Source organism: Nannospalax galili, unplaced genomic scaffold (assembly GCF_000622305.1).
Source record: "Nannospalax galili isolate Female #2095 unplaced genomic scaffold, S.galili_v1.0 scaffold192, whole genome shotgun sequence".
Classification (NCBI taxonomy): Eukaryota; Metazoa; Chordata; class Mammalia; order Rodentia; family Spalacidae; genus Nannospalax; species Nannospalax galili.
This window is the reverse complement of record NW_008331810.1, coordinates 2389348-2406374: the sequence shown is the minus strand read 5'-3', so window position 1 is coordinate 2406374 and position 17027 is coordinate 2389348. Positions and strand designations below refer to the sequence as shown.

Genomic DNA, 17027 nt, shown 5'->3' with positions numbered 1-17027 from the left:
GCTGGCCTTGAACTCACAGAGATCTGCCTGCCTCTGCCTCCCGAGTGCTGGGATTAAAGGTGTGCCTGGAGAAAAGGCAGGCAGACCTTTTTTGGCTAAGACCAAGGTCAGATGAAGTGGAACTGACTTAGCTCTTCAGGTTATGCAGCTGATTGTAACCTTAAGAGCAGCTTCACAGACTGCTCTCCAACAGCCAGCTGTGACCAAGAGGACAGTGGTACAAGTGGTGTAACAGAGCTTCAGGGACAAAAGCATGCCCAGAGGCGGGCCACTGTGCCTGGAGAAGTCAGAGGGGACGAGCTGGCGGGGACAGGTGGGCCACTGTGCCTGGAGAAGTCAGAGGGGACGAGCTGGCGGGGACAGGATCTCGTCTGACCCGCGCAGCACAGAACCTCCAGGACATTAAAGGACACACACCTGTGCTTTCTGTTCCTGAGCCAGACCCAGTAAACACTCAGCTCAGGGAACAGAACTATCTCCCATCTCCATGGGAAAGTTTTATTACTTTTCCTCCAAAATCGCTGACTAGAGCTTCTCAGATTTTGCAGAACACTAGAATTGCATTGGGAGATTTAAAGGAAACCTAACTTCAAATTTGCAGACTGTTCTAATTAACTATCTTTAGAGGAGGGCTGGGACCTTACAACTCATTCATGAAACTTCCGGGTTGATTCTGACATGTGGCCTGATTTCAGGCCCAGTGCCCTGGGTAATTTGTACCTGTGGCTGTTTGGAAGTCTTTCATATGCACAGAGAGGCCATTGGTGATTGTAAACAGGGTGCTAGTGCACACTGATTTATCTTTGTAATTACCACACTGGCTGCTGTGTGAGGAATGGAATAAGCTAGGGAAACAAGGACAGACGTTATAGGGCTGTTTCAGAAACGCAGGCAAGGTGAGCATCCCTGGAATTGAAATTGTAAGAGCTGGACTCAAGAGAAGCTGTTGACTCTGTTAGAGGTTTTAGAGGCAACACAAGTTTATAGATACGTTTACTGTAATTGAGAAGATGGAGAATCCATAGTTACAGGCCCGTCCTATTAGTTCCTTATCTCCTTTCTATGACCAGATACCTAACAGAAACAACTTAGAAGAAGTATTCTTTTTGGCTCACAGTTCGTTGAATAGAGTACATCATGGTGGGCGAGATGTGGTAGCAGAAGCCAGCCAGTTCGTGGTGGTAGGAGCTTGCAGTGGCTGGTCACTTCACATTTCTCCCATGGTACCTTCCAGGAAGCAGAGAACTAAAATTAGAAACAAGGCTGACCTATAACTCTCAAGGCCAGCTTCGTGGTGACACACTTCCACCATACAAGCCTCCCATAAAGCCTCCTCAAACAGCACCACCAACTGCGGTCCAGGTGTCCAAACATAGGAGCCCATGGGACACATTTTACTTTCAGACCACAACGCAACTGTTCGCCTATCAAGGAGGTGGTGGATTGAAGTGTCCTCCACAGAAGCAGAGAAGTGACAGAGAGCACTGTGGGGAGAGGACAGGTGGAGATGCAAGTCTAAGAGAAGCCAACATCCAACGTTCAGGGTAAGAGGTAGAGGAACCAGGGGAGGAGACAAGGGAAGGAACAGCCAACATTGCAGGGCACTGTCCGGTGCGAGAGCGAAATAGGAAGGTCAGGAAAGGGGATAAAATGCCTCAAGCCATGCCAGAGTAAGGCCAAGAATCCTGCCCTGTTTGTAAGGAAGGTGTTGTTCATGACCTCAAAGAACAGCATTCCTGTGGGGAGCATCGAGAGAGACGCTCGAGAGGAGAATGAGCGAACGTGGAGAAGAAAGTGCCAATGTCCAGCCACAGTCGTGTCTTCAGAAACTGAGCTCCGATAACATGCAGAAAACCAGAGCAAGGCGAACAGAAAAAGAGTGAGGAAAGCTGCCATTTTTAAGATGTCAGGTGATTGGAATGACCAGTACGGGGGCAATCAAGATCCCTGTGGGATCTGAGCTGTCCATGGGTGGATTGGAAATGGGTTCTTGCATCAGGGAAGATACTGGAAAAATGAAAGCGGGTCGATAGTAAACCTAAGCTTAGCCACAGCAATGCTGACATTAGCTTTAGTGGACTGATTGTGCGAACTAAAAGAAAAGTTAGGCTCAAGGAACAAGACTTACATACACGCTGTCGGTAGCACATATATTTTAAATATAATACCGTAAAATGAGATGCAATGGAATATCAGTCACACATCCCTCATAATCTGTGCCACTATCAGACAAGATAGGCTTTGGGACAGGGAATCTTACACACATAAATATGGACGTGCTACGATGACAAAGGGAAACTCATCCAGAAGACACTAAAATCTGACCTGTGGACAGAGCTGATATCAGACCTTCAAACTGTGGGAAGAGCCTCATGGAACAAGGAGAGGAAGACTAACAGCCATTGTGACTAGGACGAGCTGGGATCCTGTCTCCATCACTCAGGATGAACGGAAAGCCAGTATCACTGAAGACCTGACCAACAGCGGCGGCCAGCACCTCTAATTGATAGTTATAGAACATTTTGCCCAGCAACTACAGAGCATACATTTTGTATTAAACATTAAGATAAAAAATGGTTGATGATTTGAACAGATAATCAAAATGGACATGAGACAGACCACAGTCTGCACAACTTTGTGTCTCTTAAAGGAACTGAAACTTTTTAAATATTTTTTTATTATTTTTATGTCTACGAGTGTATTGTCTGCATGTATGTGAGTGCACCCATGTCATGCAATGCCACAGAGGTCAGGCCAGGGCTTCGGATTCCCCTGGAACTGGAGTTAAGGACAGTTCATAGCCGCCATGTGGGTGCTGGGAATCGAATCCCGGCCCTCTGCAAGAGCAGTCAGTGCTCTTAACCACTGAGCCATCTCTCCAGCCCCTAAAGGAACTGAAACTTTTATGAAGAACTTTTCCCAAACAATGGTAGGCCAGGGTGTCTTCACGTGTAAATCATAAGAAATATCAAGAAGGAAATACTATGTTTGGCAAACTGGTGTGTACCTGTAATTTTAGGTACTGGGGAGACTGAGGCCGGAGGACAGCAAGTTCAAGGGCTGACTGGACAATTTAGCAAGTCTCTATCGCAAAATCAATTTTTAAGTGGAATAGGGGTGTGGGCAGATGCATCTCTGCTAGAACACTGGCCTAGCATATGCAAGGCCCTGGGTTCAATCCCCATTATTACAGAGGAACATGAAGAAGAGGAGGAAGGAGGGGAGGAGGCGAAGAGGGGGAAGGAAAAAGGAGGAACGAGAGAGAGAGCACGTTTATAAGACTGCCTTATAATGAAGAAAAGAGCAGTTCACAAATTTGATTATGACAGTACATCTCTAAAATGAAAAAATTTAAGATATTTCACAGAAAAAATTTAAACTGATATTTATCAAGAATATATATGCAAAATATCTAACAAAATATTAGCACATTGAGTTAACAGCATATAGTATCGGTGGCAGCAGGAACACGTGGTGTTTCTCATTAGAATACAGTTTGGTTTAACATTAAAAAACAATCAGTAGGGATGAGATACGACCTAGTGATAGAACATTTGCCAATATATAAATATATATATAAAGGCCGATAAAGCCCAGTTTTTCCAAATGTCCTTCAGTGTGAGTCCATCCACTGGAGCCTGGTAAACCCACTAAGACCTACTAAAAATAAGGCTGAATCTCCCCCTCCCAGCAACTCTTGGTTGCCACTGATTCCCTGAGGTGGGGTTGGCATTTCTTACCCACTTCCCCATGTCTGTGCTGGGCTTTTGCGGTTTCAAGCCTACCTAGGACTTGTCCATGTTCTCCTCATTGCTGTGAGTTCATATGAGTAACGGATCAGCTGTCTAGAAAACTGTTTCCCTGTGGTCATCCACTACCTGTGACTCTTACAATCTTTCCACCCCCAATTCTGCAAAGATCCCTGAGGCTTGGGAGGCAGAAGTTTGACACAGGTGTCCTATTCAGGGATAAGCACTCTGCAGCCTCCTGTTCTCTGCACATTGGTCAGTTGTGTGTTCCCTGTGTTAATCACCATCTGCTGTATAAGGAAACCTTTCTGCTGAGAGTTGACAGATGCATTAATCCATGGGTATTAACAATCAGTCATTAGAAATCAGCTGAATGCTATATCTACTTAGCAGAAAACTAGTATTAGGCTCTCCCTGATGCCCTGTGTCCTGTCTAATCTCAAGTTCCTAAGCCTGATACCAATGTCAGATACAGGCTGCATCCTATGAAGCGGACCTTAATTCCAATTAGAAAGTGGTTGGTTACTCCCATGACATTCATGTCACTACTGCACTGGTGGGCAGATCTTGCCAGGCTAGTTGTTGTTGTAGCTCACAGGATTCATAGCTGGGTAAGATCGATGATTAATTTTATCTTCAGGGAGCATGCACAGCACCTTCCAGCACTATGAACGCTAGCCATTAGAGATGAGGCTTTCGAGTCAGGACCAGCTTGATTTCTCCTTGTTTGTTCTGTGGTTCATACATGTATGTCTTCAGCAATAGGGTCTTATCATCAAGTTCTGGTGGGTAACCAATGGTGGAGGCAGTGGCCAGTATTGTTTGAGGGTCTATGGGACCCCTGGTCAACAGCTTCAAGATAGGGAGTCATTCCTGGCATTGGTCTATTTTGTTAGCCTATGGTAACCAGTAGGGGCAAGTCCCCTGCTATAAGGTAACTCCTTCTAATCTCTTTCTGTAATGTGTATGAACGTACTTTAAGAAGTTTCTGTACTGGTTGGTTTCCCTATGGCTTTTTCTAAGGGCCGTTAGTGTTGGTTGTCCCTCCCCACCCTCCCTCCTCTGCCCTGCTTTTCCACCTCCACCCCATCTAACATTCCTACTTTATTACTCCCCTTCCCCTGCTTATATCATGACATTCTACCACCCCTCCCAGAAGCCTCCCTGACCTATGGCTGTTTATTAGTTTTTGGAGTTCTCTGGATTTTCAAATTAGAGCAGGCACATCTAGGATTTCAACGGTCGCATCCAGCTATGAGAGAACATGCTTCTCTGTCCTTCTCTCTCCATCTGTCCTCCTGGTCCTGGGTTTCCTCACTCAGGATGATCGTTTCCAGTTCCACCCATTTACCTACACATTTCATAATTCCATGTTTTAAACGATGAATAATATTCCATTGTGTGTATGTACCACACCTTCACTATCCATTCATCAGTTGATGGACATCTAGGTTGTTCCCAGTTTCTGCCTGTTATGAAAAGGGCAGCAAAGAGCGTGGATGAACAGGTATTTCTGTTGTAGGGTATAGAGTATTTGGGGTATATGTCCAAGAGTCGTATGGCTGGATCAAATGGTAGATCAGCTTTCTGAGGAAGCTCCACACTGATTTCCATGGTGGCTGTACCCGTTCGTACTCCCACCAGCAGTGGGTACAAATCCCCTTTCTCCACATCCTCGCCAGCAATTGTTCTAGGTTGTTTTTTTGGATCTTAGCTATTCTGAGTGGTATAAGACATTCCCGATTTTAAAAACCTTTCACAAGCAAGTAGCAGCAGGGGACAGCCACCAGGGTCACAGAAGTACCTGGACAGAGAGACAACAGGTATCACTTGCAGCCCAATGACTGGGAGCAGGTCATGGATATTTGCATTTAACATTTCTGTTCAGTGTTGCTCTAGAACCCACAACCTTTGCATGTAACAAGTCCACATGTTACAGTCAATGCACAAAATTTGGTTTTATTTCTACATACCAGTGGAGACAATTCTGGTTAAAATTGAACTAAAATGAACATCATGACATGACCAGTTTGGGAATTTATTTGAAGAATAAAATTTATTGGAGAATTAAAATATTCTGTTTCAAACATCAACTATTTAGGGATAATCTTTGAATGAGATACATCAAATATTGCTAGGGAATAAACCAATGTTTAACAAAATCGCAGAACTTTTTAGTATAGACATTGAAAAGCTTTTCTGAGGAACTGGAGGGATTGCTCAGTGGTAAAAAGCGCTTCCTCGTACCCACATTTACCTGGGGTTCTAATGCCCTCTTCTGGCCTTCACAGGTACTGCATGTACATGATGTCCATACAGACAAGCAGGCACATGCACACATACACATAAATAAAATTTAAAAATAAATGGTAATAAATAGAAGTGGAGAGCTTGCACAGCCGTTAAAGGCTCAGGCTCAAACCAAATTATAAATAAGTGAACAGATAAGCTTTTCTGAAACTTCTGTGGAATTGTAAATGGCATAGAATAACCAAAATCAGTTTTAAAGAAGACAAATTTGTAAGGCTTAAAATATTTGATTAAAATTTAATTAAAATGAACAACATGACATGACCAGTTTGGGAATTTATGTGGTATAGATTTCATAATAGGCCATCTTTCTGATGTCATAAAAACTAGTCACCTTTAAGTAAATTATAACTAAAATCAAGGTAACTTCTGAACTCCTTTTAATTTCAGTTGGTAAAGTAATGGTCAAATGGAATGTACTGTCTAAATAATATAAGATACTCAGCTAAGTGAAGCATCTTTATCTTAAAGTCTTTTTTAAAATAAATAATTTATTGAGAATTTCATACATGCATATAAGGTGTTTTGATCAAATCCATGCCCACTCCCTCCCCTCCAACTCCTCCCAAATCTCCCCATCACTTTTTTCTGATAACTTCATGTGCTCTTTCTTCTTTTTTGATTTATTATTTATTTTTATGGGGCTTTTGGCTACTCTAATATTCCCCGCTCTGAAGAGGTAACCCTAAAATCTTTTGAGGATTAGATAAAAGCTCCCAAATATTTTCAACATTTTTGGCCTTTGAAACAGAGTATGTTGCTAAGCGGCCCAAGGACATTGTGAGTTTTAGCCAAGAAACTGGCTGCTTTTCTTTGGGGTTTTTCTACCCTAACTGCCTAGCGAATTCCTACCTCTTATTCTTATCGCACCATCCTCTGAAGAGGTTACCCAAATTGCCATTAGGGAATCAGGACACAGACCTATCTTAAAGTCTTTTTAGCAGTTTTATTTTGTTTTCTCAAACATCTTTCCAGTGATGATTTCAGTGTGTTTGTGTTTTACTTGATTGAAAGAGAAAAGAAAATATTCTCAACTATAATGCTTCAAAACTTCCATGGGTAGGTACAAATGTAGCAGTTTGCACCTGTTTTCTAATGGCTACATTTTTCTGTTTTTATTTCATCCTCCCCCCGCCCCCTTTCTTCCATCATTGGGCAATAACATACTTAGCACATCCACTTACCAGTCCTTGGAATAGTCCCTGGGATCTAGAAGTTCATCTGCTCTTGTGGAGTGCTCCCAGTCCAGTAGGAGAGAGAGGGGTGACATCACGTGATTATGTTGCAAGCAATCAAGTCACAGCTAAAGAAAGGGGAACTACCTTATTTCAGTTATAGAGAAACGCAGCGACTTATAGATGGAACAAGGGGGAGACCCCAAAGGGCTAGAGGACAGGTAGGAAGAAAGGAAGCCATCGCAGTCTGGAAGGTCTGTTGGGAGGGGTGGGAGAGAAGAGAGGGCAAGTTTGGGCTGTGTATGGACAGTGTCCGCTCAGAGCTGTCTTTCACATCTCTAACATCTTGGGTCCTGAGAAAAGTGTCAAGGTTACGGGAATCAATCAGGGCACTTAAAACAGGAAAGTCATGTGATCCATGAAAGGTTAGGTCATCTATTGGAATGAAGGAACATGAGCAGAGACGCCTCGAGCAGAGGTCCTCTCAGTCCCACTGGGGAGCAGTGACATGGGACCTTAGTTAGATGCTGCAGGAAGGATGGAGATGCAGGGGTGGGGAGTGTGATCATTGCAGAAGATACTTTGCTGCCCTTGCTGACTGGCTGTGTGAAGGACTGTGTGGGAAGGCTTGATGACACTTTCTCCATGAACTGCCACTGTGCCAAGTCCTCCTGCTTAGCTCCATCCTGTCCGTCCTTCATACATAGTAACTGGGACAAGGTGTGCTCCTCCTGGTTAATAGCTCCAGAAAGGGGGTGGGGTCCCGTGATAGCTGGAGATGATGCACTTTGTCTCAGAATTCCAAGGAAAATGGCCGAGTCAGGTGGGGATTTTTATCACCACTTTAGCTACAGCATATATTGAATAAATGAAAATTGACCTTTTAGGTGAAATTAAGACTCTTTCTTCTCATCATCACTGTTTAGAATAGAGAACATTCCACATTACCAACTGTGGGCTTAGCCATTAACTTCGGAGCACAAGCTGACATTTGGTTCATTAAATAATGCAAAGATGGACTTGATTGATAAATCCACATGAAAGTGGCCAAGAGTTAGCAAGAAACCCTGTGCTTACTACTTTAATCTTGTACTGGAATTGAGAAATCTCTTTCTCTTATATTCTTTAAAGTCTTAGTCCAGGATGTGCCTCGGGGAAATAAAGTGAAGACTTTAGAGGTTGAAATTGGCTGTCACTGAGAGGGTGGTTCGGAAGCCTCAGAGTGACAGACTATTAATTACAACGGCAAAATAAACCGTGATAAGAGGGAGATGGTGTTCTTGATACAATCTCAGAAGGCTTCACACAGGGATGAGCTCCATCAGTCTTGATATGTACACAGGGTCAGGAAAAAAAGAAGGCACGGACCCAAGGCTAGAAGTTTCTGTAAGCTCACCAGGCCCAAATCTCTGCCTGCTCGCTGTTTGAACTTGGGGACATGGCTGATTTCTCTGAGCCTACATTTTCTCATCAGTAAGATTAGCATAATGGGATTTACTCCACGGGCTTTCCAAGACCACAACAAGCAAACATTGTGTAGTAGCCACTTTTCTGTTGCTGTGATAAAACACCATGGCCAGGGCAACTTACAGAAGAGTTTATTGGGCTTCCAGTTCCAGAGGGTAAGAGTCGAACATGGTGGGGGAGGGGTGGCAGGAAGCAGCCAGGAAGCTCCCCTAAGAAAGTTGAGGGCTCACATCTTCAAGCGCTGACAGGAAGCAGAGAGTGAAGCTGGATGGAGCAGGCTATGGACTCTAAATGTTCCCCTACCCAGTGACTGGCTTCCTCCAGCAAGACCACACCTAAGCCTCCACAAACAGTGCCACCAACTGAGGCCAGGTATTCAAATACGTGGGGGACACTCCCCATCCAGACCTCTCACAGTTGTTTTGACTGAAGCATGGGGTTCCTAGGAGAGGTTCCAGCTCCATTAGAGGTTACTTTCTAATCAATAAGTAAGCAGGGGGTGGTGTCAGGGCCCAACCATCGTTTCTGAGGCCAACCCCCTACAGCTACACCATAGGGTCTACACCGAATCAGAGCTGGCCCATCCACTTGTTTCATGAACAAATTCCTTCTTGAAGTAGGACTGAAAGAAATTCTGAAGGGGTTTTCCTAAGAGAGGGAACGGTCTGCGGGTAGCTGAAGGGTGGCTCTGTGCATCAGAGAACTGAAGGAAGGCCCACCTATCTGTGAAGAGCTGCTTCCTCCCCCCTCGGCCTTGGGGTCTTGGGTAAATTCCTTATTATTTCTGTGTTTCTGTTTCCTTATTCATAAAGTGGGATACTATCTAATAAGGGACATAGTGGGTCCACAGTGAATGGTTGCTGTCCTCCCCCACCCATCTCTTCCTGTCTCTGCGTGCACACACACACACACACACACACACACACACACACACACACACACGGCATTGGGACTTGCATCACAAAGAGAGGCCACAGGACGACCCTAACCAGGCAGGGCAGCATGGTGGTTAGCTTTGCACTGTTGTCAGAAAGGTACAGGTGTGGTGAATGTTTGAGAAAAATATAGGAGTTGGGATCAATTGCAAGCCAGAGGCAGAGGAGCTCACTAAGAGGGGACCCAGTGCTTAGTTATTCCTTACATAGGTCTGAAAACTCTGGGTATAAAGTTTAGCACATTTTTGGAGGACGGCGTCACTAGAAAGGTTTACAAAGACTTCATGTCAATGCAAGTAGCTGTTATCATAAGAAAGTACAGAAAACAAGCAAAAAAGCAGTCTCCATGTGCTCCTGTGAATATCCCACGTGGCTTAAAATAACTACTCTCTCCTCGCGCTGTCTTAGGTGGCGCAACCATTTCTGACCTTAGAGACGTGCTGCCATGCAGAAAAGCAAACAAACTCTATGTCTGAAAGTCCTACCATTGGCCCTCCATTGACAAGAAAGGTGAAAATATAATTATACAAACCCACCGTGCTACTGCTATGCCATTGTGTCATTCTATTTATTCATTCAGGAACTATTTATTAAACATTTAGTTTATAATAATGTCCCGGGTGCTAGGAATACCACAGCAACCAAAACAGCACCAAGTCCTGTCTTTGGAGCACAGGATCTATGTGTGCCTGTATGTGATGTGTGTGTGCATATTTGTATGTATTTTTGTGTTTAGAAGCACACGCGTGTGTGCAGGGATGTGTACATGTATGTGTGCATGTATGTGGGGCCAAAGGTTGACACCAGATGTCTTCCCTGACAGGGCAGAACTCATCCATTTGGCGAGTGTCGTTAGGCAGCTAGCTCCAGGATCCCCTGCCTCGAGTTACACTTGATTGGGCTGCCACACTGGACAGGCATTTCTGTGGGTGCTGGGGATCCAACCTCTCCCCCCTTGCACAGTAAGTGTTTTACCCATTGAGCCATATCCCCGGACATGGAGCACAGGTCCTAATGGAGGAGAATACTCAGGAACGAACCGGTTAACCAGTGGATGTCTACAGGTGCTGTGAACGTTAGCTGATGGGGAAGGCAGGACAGGAAATGATTCTGTGTGCAGAGTTTGCAGGGAGAGTCTTTCTGAAGAAATTTGATGCAGAGATCTAGCCAGAGTGAGGGAAGTGAGTCACAGGGGGTTGTAGTAAGTGAATTCCAGGCAGAGGGGCCAAAGAGGAGAAAGGCTGCGTCAGGGGTGAGGCCTGTGGCAGAGGGGCCAAAGAGGAGAAAGGCTGCGTCAGGGGTGAGGCCTGTGCGTTCTAAGACAACAGAAGACTGACTTGCCTGGCTGAGGAAGGGAGGAAGGCAGCAATGGTAGAGGCTGAGCTGTGGCCAGGCCCTGTGTCCTCATGGACACTCCTCTGGGCTTTGCTCACCCATGTCATCAGTTACATCTTACCTAGACATCGGCCTGCTACCATCTCCACTGAGTGCCATCCAGGGGAGGGTGGTAATAGTTGTCTGTACACTTCCGCCAATACTAGACAGCTTTTCCTCTGTTTATCTTCAATAAAAATCAATTTTGTTTTGGTTTTTTATGTATATGAGTGTACTGCTTGAATGTATGTAAGTGGCACCCATGTCATGCAGTGCCTGTGGAGGTCAGAGGCGGGCAGCAGATCCCCTGGAATTGGAGTTAGGACAGTTGTCAGCTGTTGTGTGGGTGTTGGGAATTGAACCCAGGTCCTCTGCAAGAGCAGCCAGTGCTCTTAACCACTGAGCCATCGCTCCAGCCCCAAAACTTGAACCCTTTCCCTGTTTACAGAGAGGGAACCCTATATTCATTCTTTGTGAATATTTAACTTCTGTGTCTTATCATAAATTTGCACCCAATTTATGACAATCCCAAAGGTTCTGTCCTTCCGTTTTGAGTTTTCTGTCTTACTAACCGGTGTCCCTGCCATGTTCTGATGAGTCCATCCTACTCCACAACTTTGGGCTTCAGTTCTCTCCTGATCCGGTTTATAAACTCAGCCACACTCCATTTCCTTATTGTATGAAACGGAAACAACAACAACATGTCCCTCTCCATTGGTCCCGTCACCAACAGGTCCACAGCATTTGTTGTGTTCCAGTTCTGTGCTACAGGATGGGGATACAGGGCTCTGCAGGAAAGGAAGGTGAAGAGCCTGATGGGAGAGATGGGCAATTAGACAAGCTATACCAAGCAGGTTTGATAAAGGCTGCAGTGGGGAGATAGAGGGTCCAGAGACATCTCAGAGCATCCGCAGAGGTGCCCCAGGTGAAGTGAGCTCTCAGCCACGACCTACATTACGAGCAGGAATGTGTTCAGAAAAAACAAGTAGAAACCTGTGAAGACGGAAAGCAAGACCATCATGGGAACCAGAGTACAGCCAGGACCTGGGAAGGATTTCGACAAAGCCTGTGGGAGAAGAACGGGGAAATAAAACGGTGGATCAAGGACTGAAGTCCCAGAGCCTTCACAGCAGTGTGGGAGCCTGGACAGGGTCAAGGGGAGGAGGGCCATGTGATGAGGGAAGCACGGCATCCCATTTGATTCTTACAAGCATCCGTTAGGTCACTGCGTAGAGAATGGATTCAAGTGGCACCTTGGTGAAGGAAGGAGAGCCACTTGGAAATCCAGACAATACACAACACTGGCCTCACACTCTGTGTCTTTGTTTCTCTTGAAGGCAGAATTCAAGGTTCAGAACTGGCTGCAGGTCATGAATTGAGATGTAAGTCCTGCATCTCAGAGTAAGGGAACGATAAGAACAGAGAGACAAAAGAGCCAAGTTGCTGTAATGAGTTAGTGTCCTACTAGGTACTGTCTAAGGAACCATCCAGAACAGTGCTTATCAAAGTGCGGTGTCTGGGCCAACAGCCTGAGTATCACCTGGGAGCTCATTTAAAAAAGCAGGAACTAGCTGGACATGGTGGTACATGCCTGTAGTCCCAGCACTTGGGAGGCAGAGGCAGGCAGATCTCTGTGAGTTCAAGGCCAGGCTGGTCTACATAGTGAGTTCCAGGGCAGCTGGGGCTATAGGGAGACCCTGCTTCAAAAAGACAAAAAAAAAAAAGCAGGAGCTTGAGTTCCGGCTCAGACCCTCTGAGTGAGTGAGACCCTCTGAGTGAGTGAGACCCTCTGAGCCAAGCCTCAGCAATAGGTTCTCAACAGCTCTTGAGGTGCTGAGGTTTTAATTCAGTGCTCTGGATTGGAGGATAGAGATGTAAAGCCAGTCTGTGCTGGCTCCTTTCTCTTGATGACAAACAGGTGTCTCCTGTACTTTGGGTCTCAGTAGAGAAAGGGAGTAAGTTTGTCACTTTGGGGAATGCAGAGGGGGCAGAAAGAGAGCAGCTCTGCAGTAGATAGAGCTGTCCAGCTCTGGGGTGCTGAAACCAGACAGAGGGAGCTGTCCTGCACACACCCAGACTACTTACCCACGGTGACTGAGTGTGGCTGTGCACATGGAGAGAACTTGAGGATACATGAGACATTTCAAGGCAAAATCACTGGATACAAGGAGATAAAAGGAGAGAATTTGAAATACAGTTCTTAATTTATTTGGGAACCCTAACAGATGGTGGTAACAGGGCCAAGTGCCAGTTTGGGAGGGGTGTGCATTTGAAATATATATATGACATCACCTAGGGCTTAGTAAACATCCACCTTCACTACTATTACTAAGGTACTTGATGGAAAATTGATTCCAAGAGAACTCTTGTTTTTCAAAAAATTTCTTGAACTTTGTAGTGCAAACTTGTGGATCAGGCTAGTTCTTGACCAAAGAGCTTTATTATCTTAAATATTTTATTTTTATTATTTTTATATTTATATTTTATTTTATGCATATGAGTGTATTGACTGCATGCATGTAAGTGCACCCATGTTGTGCAATGCATGTGGAGGTCAGAAGAGGGCGTCAGATTCCCTGGAACTGGAGTTAAGGACAGTTGTTAGCTGCCACGTGGATGTTGGGAACTGAACCCAGGTCCACTGCAAGAGCAGCCAATGCTCTCAGTTGCTGAATCATCTCTCCAACCCCAGATCTTCATCAGTTTAAATAATCTATTCATTTAATGGTAGGAACTCAGTTCTTACAGCACTTACAGCACACAAGAACAGACAAATTGAGGCGGTTCCTTCTGAATGAAACACTGGGTCTTCATCAAATCCTCTGCCTTCTTTGGAATTTCAGTTATATCTGGTTTTGCTGATGCTTCAAAGGAGTGAACACCCCCAAAGGACTACATGCCTTTTATCTCCACGTTAGTTTCTTGATGGGCGGGACATTTTTATTTAGAACCTGATGCAGTCTCTTCTAAGGATCCAGTGGGATCACCTCTTACCAGACAGAAACAAACTCAGAACATCCTTACAGACATGTGGCCTGATTGATCCAGTCTCTCAGCTGCTCAGTGTGAGGTCCTGTGATCAGATGAGCCCAGCCTCAAAGTGTTATCATAACTCCGAAAAGAGCCCTGTATACATGCTGATGTCTTCAGCACTGAATATTTAAGTCCAGACCATCTTCTGCCAGCTTTTAAAGATGTATGCGTTCCAGTGTTGCCCTCTTCCCTTTCATATTAGGGTCTTGCTTAGTCATGCACTTCATAATAGATAACACTTTCTTCCACGTTGTGGTCTCAAGTGCTTGATATATGAATGACTATATGTCTGACTATTAATTATTTTCCTTATAGAAATTCAGAACTCGCATGGAACAGTGTGGGCATCTGCAGAGAGAATTCTGTTATGGGAGAGGAGGGCACATTCAGAGAGCCCCCAGGGACCCCACAAGACACCAGTGTCTTGAGAAGTCTTTAGTAATGACACAGAATTATTTTACTAATCAAGGGGCCATTTCCATTCATAATTACATTAAACTTACTGTGTGATAGTGACTATATAGAAATCTTCGATAAGATTTTTGGTTGATAAATATATTTGACTTTTCTTACTTTGCTTCTCACTGGAAGCATTATTCCTTTAATTTCATACATGAGTGCCACATTAGTATCATTTCCACCCGTCCTTCCCCTTCAACTACTTCCACATCCTCCTCCACTGCATCTCAATTTCTTATCCTCTTCTTTGATGATTATTAGTGAATAAACATATATACATATAAAAATGTCCATTCGGTGTTCTTTATGTGTTTAGGGCTGACCACTTGGGATTGGATAGCCTATCAGGGGAGAGAAAACTGATTCTCCCTTCCTCAGCATCTATTGATTGATGGCCTGTAATTCTAGAGGTGGGAAAGTGTGAAAGCTCCCCATCCACAGTGACATATCAGCTATTGATTGATTAGTTTCCGAGTAACAGTTCTCTAGATTAGAGCCAAGTTGAGGGACGGGTCCGTAGACCAATAGCTGGATCTTTTTCCAGAGGAAATGCAAGAGGCTGTCTACCTTATCCATCAGACAAGGCACCTCTTCCTAGGAGAATTTGTTGCTAATTTGCTTTGCTTTCCATCCTATGGATGTGGGTCTAGTGTAACATTTTAATCTTTGAATCTACCCCAGAGGTGACTGATCATTTTTATCAGAAGATTTAGGGTGGGGTGGTGGTACATGCCTACCATCTTGAAACTCTTGAGACAGAGGCAGGAGAATGGAGACTTTGAAACCAACTTGGGGTTAGCATAACTGTATCTAAAAAAAAAAAAAACAACAAAAAATTGAAAGGAAGAAATGAAGTCAGAGGACAAGGGAGGTCAGAAAGACAATTATCCCTATATAATCTCCAGAATTTTCCTATAAATAATCTCTTCACCATGGTGCTCATCCCTTATTACTTATTCAGAATAGACATATGTCTTCTTGGATATATTTTCTCAAAATATTATCTACTTGAATAAAATCAGCAGTTAAGCCATATGGCAGATCCTACTGCTATATAATGTTTTCATTTCAAAATTGGGCGTACCTATAGTTATAAATGAATCAACTCTTAGCATATTTTCTGACTATAGCACATAGGTCCACGTGTGTGTGTCTCAAAACAGAGAATTCTGGAATGATAAGACAGGCAAGATTAGTCTTACCAGGAATTGTGGGAGGGAAGGGAAGTTTCTTCATATGTTAAATTTAATCCTCAGTGTCCTAATCTACTTCCTCTCACACTCTGCCGCCCTCAGTGAGAGTCCACCCCACGAGAAACCTCCACTTTCACATGTCACCTTTTCTAGAATGTTCATTAAGACTCACAGACTGCTGAAATACTGGTAGTTTACCACAAGGCACTTGTGTTCCTTCTGCAGGTGTGCATTAAGTGGGGTTTGTGAGTACACTAGAGAGTGTTTCTGGTGCCCTTCATTAACTGACCACTATCCATGGGACCACATTGTCCCTGAATCATTCTAACATATCAGGAAGTGTGGCTGATGTGTCCTGCTGAGATGTCTTGGGGAAAGTTCAATACCTTGCACATTCCTTGCCCTCTTTGAGGGATGCCTGTTGATTTCTCCCTTCATCATCTGTTAGAAGATGGTCACCACTGGTTTTGAACAGTCCCTACCCAATAGAAACTCTCATCCTTGGTTAAGTACCATTTGAGGAACAAACATATTTCTCCCCTTTACATATTGGCTATGATTCTGTTTTGTATGGATTGAACCCCTGACGATCATAAGCAGCACAGATCAAAAGCAGACGGTCACATGCTCTTGGGTTGGTCAAAGTCCCACACGGTTATGAAGAGGCCAGTTAGCCGATCACAAAACAGCCCTACTAAAGTGGGTGTGTGGAAGAAAAATGGCCAGCACGGGACTTCCTCCCTCCTTTGTGCCGCCTAAAAACTGTTTTGTTTTTTTATTTATGTAAAACATTCTCTTTGGTTGAAGATGTCTAGAAATCACTGTTTTATAAAGTCACAACTTAAATCAGCTGTGGTCCTGTTGGAATGACAGGTGATGTTTCTCATTTCAGTTCCTCCAAAATTTGTGGTTCAGCCTCAGGACCAGGATGGGATTTATGGCAAGGCAGTGATTCTAAACTGTTCGGCTGAGGGTTACCCTGTGCCCACTATCGTGTGGAAGTTCTCAAAAGGTATGAAGTTACTTGGATTATTTGTTGTGTGTTAAATATACATTGTGTCCTTAAGAATTCTGGTCCACTCAGAGATGTTTCTTAAGTAGCTGCATCATTTGACCTCAGCCTTTCCCACCCTTCTTTTTTATTTTATTTTTTTAAGATGCATCTCTTTTTTAAATCTATTTTTAAAATTATTTATTTAATAACCACATACTTAGAAGAAGCATATCATTACAACACAATTGACATATTCAATAACGGTTTCCTGAGGTAGGATGCATCATTTTCAAAATTGGCTGTAAATTTTTAGGTTTACAGTTGAATTAATATAATTA

General features: G+C 44.1%; 1 protein-coding gene across 1 annotated transcript in view; it reads left to right on the top strand.

The window, feature by feature from the left end:
* Dscam (DS cell adhesion molecule) overlaps window positions 1-17027 on the top strand; it is a 625182-nt gene that overhangs the window by 358692 nt on the left and 249463 nt on the right. The window contains exon 10 of the mRNA XM_008826928.2: window positions 16588-16707. Within this exon, the coding sequence (XP_008825150.1) occupies window positions 16588-16707 (120 nt within the window). The remainder of the gene's footprint in view (window positions 1-16587; window positions 16708-17027) is intronic.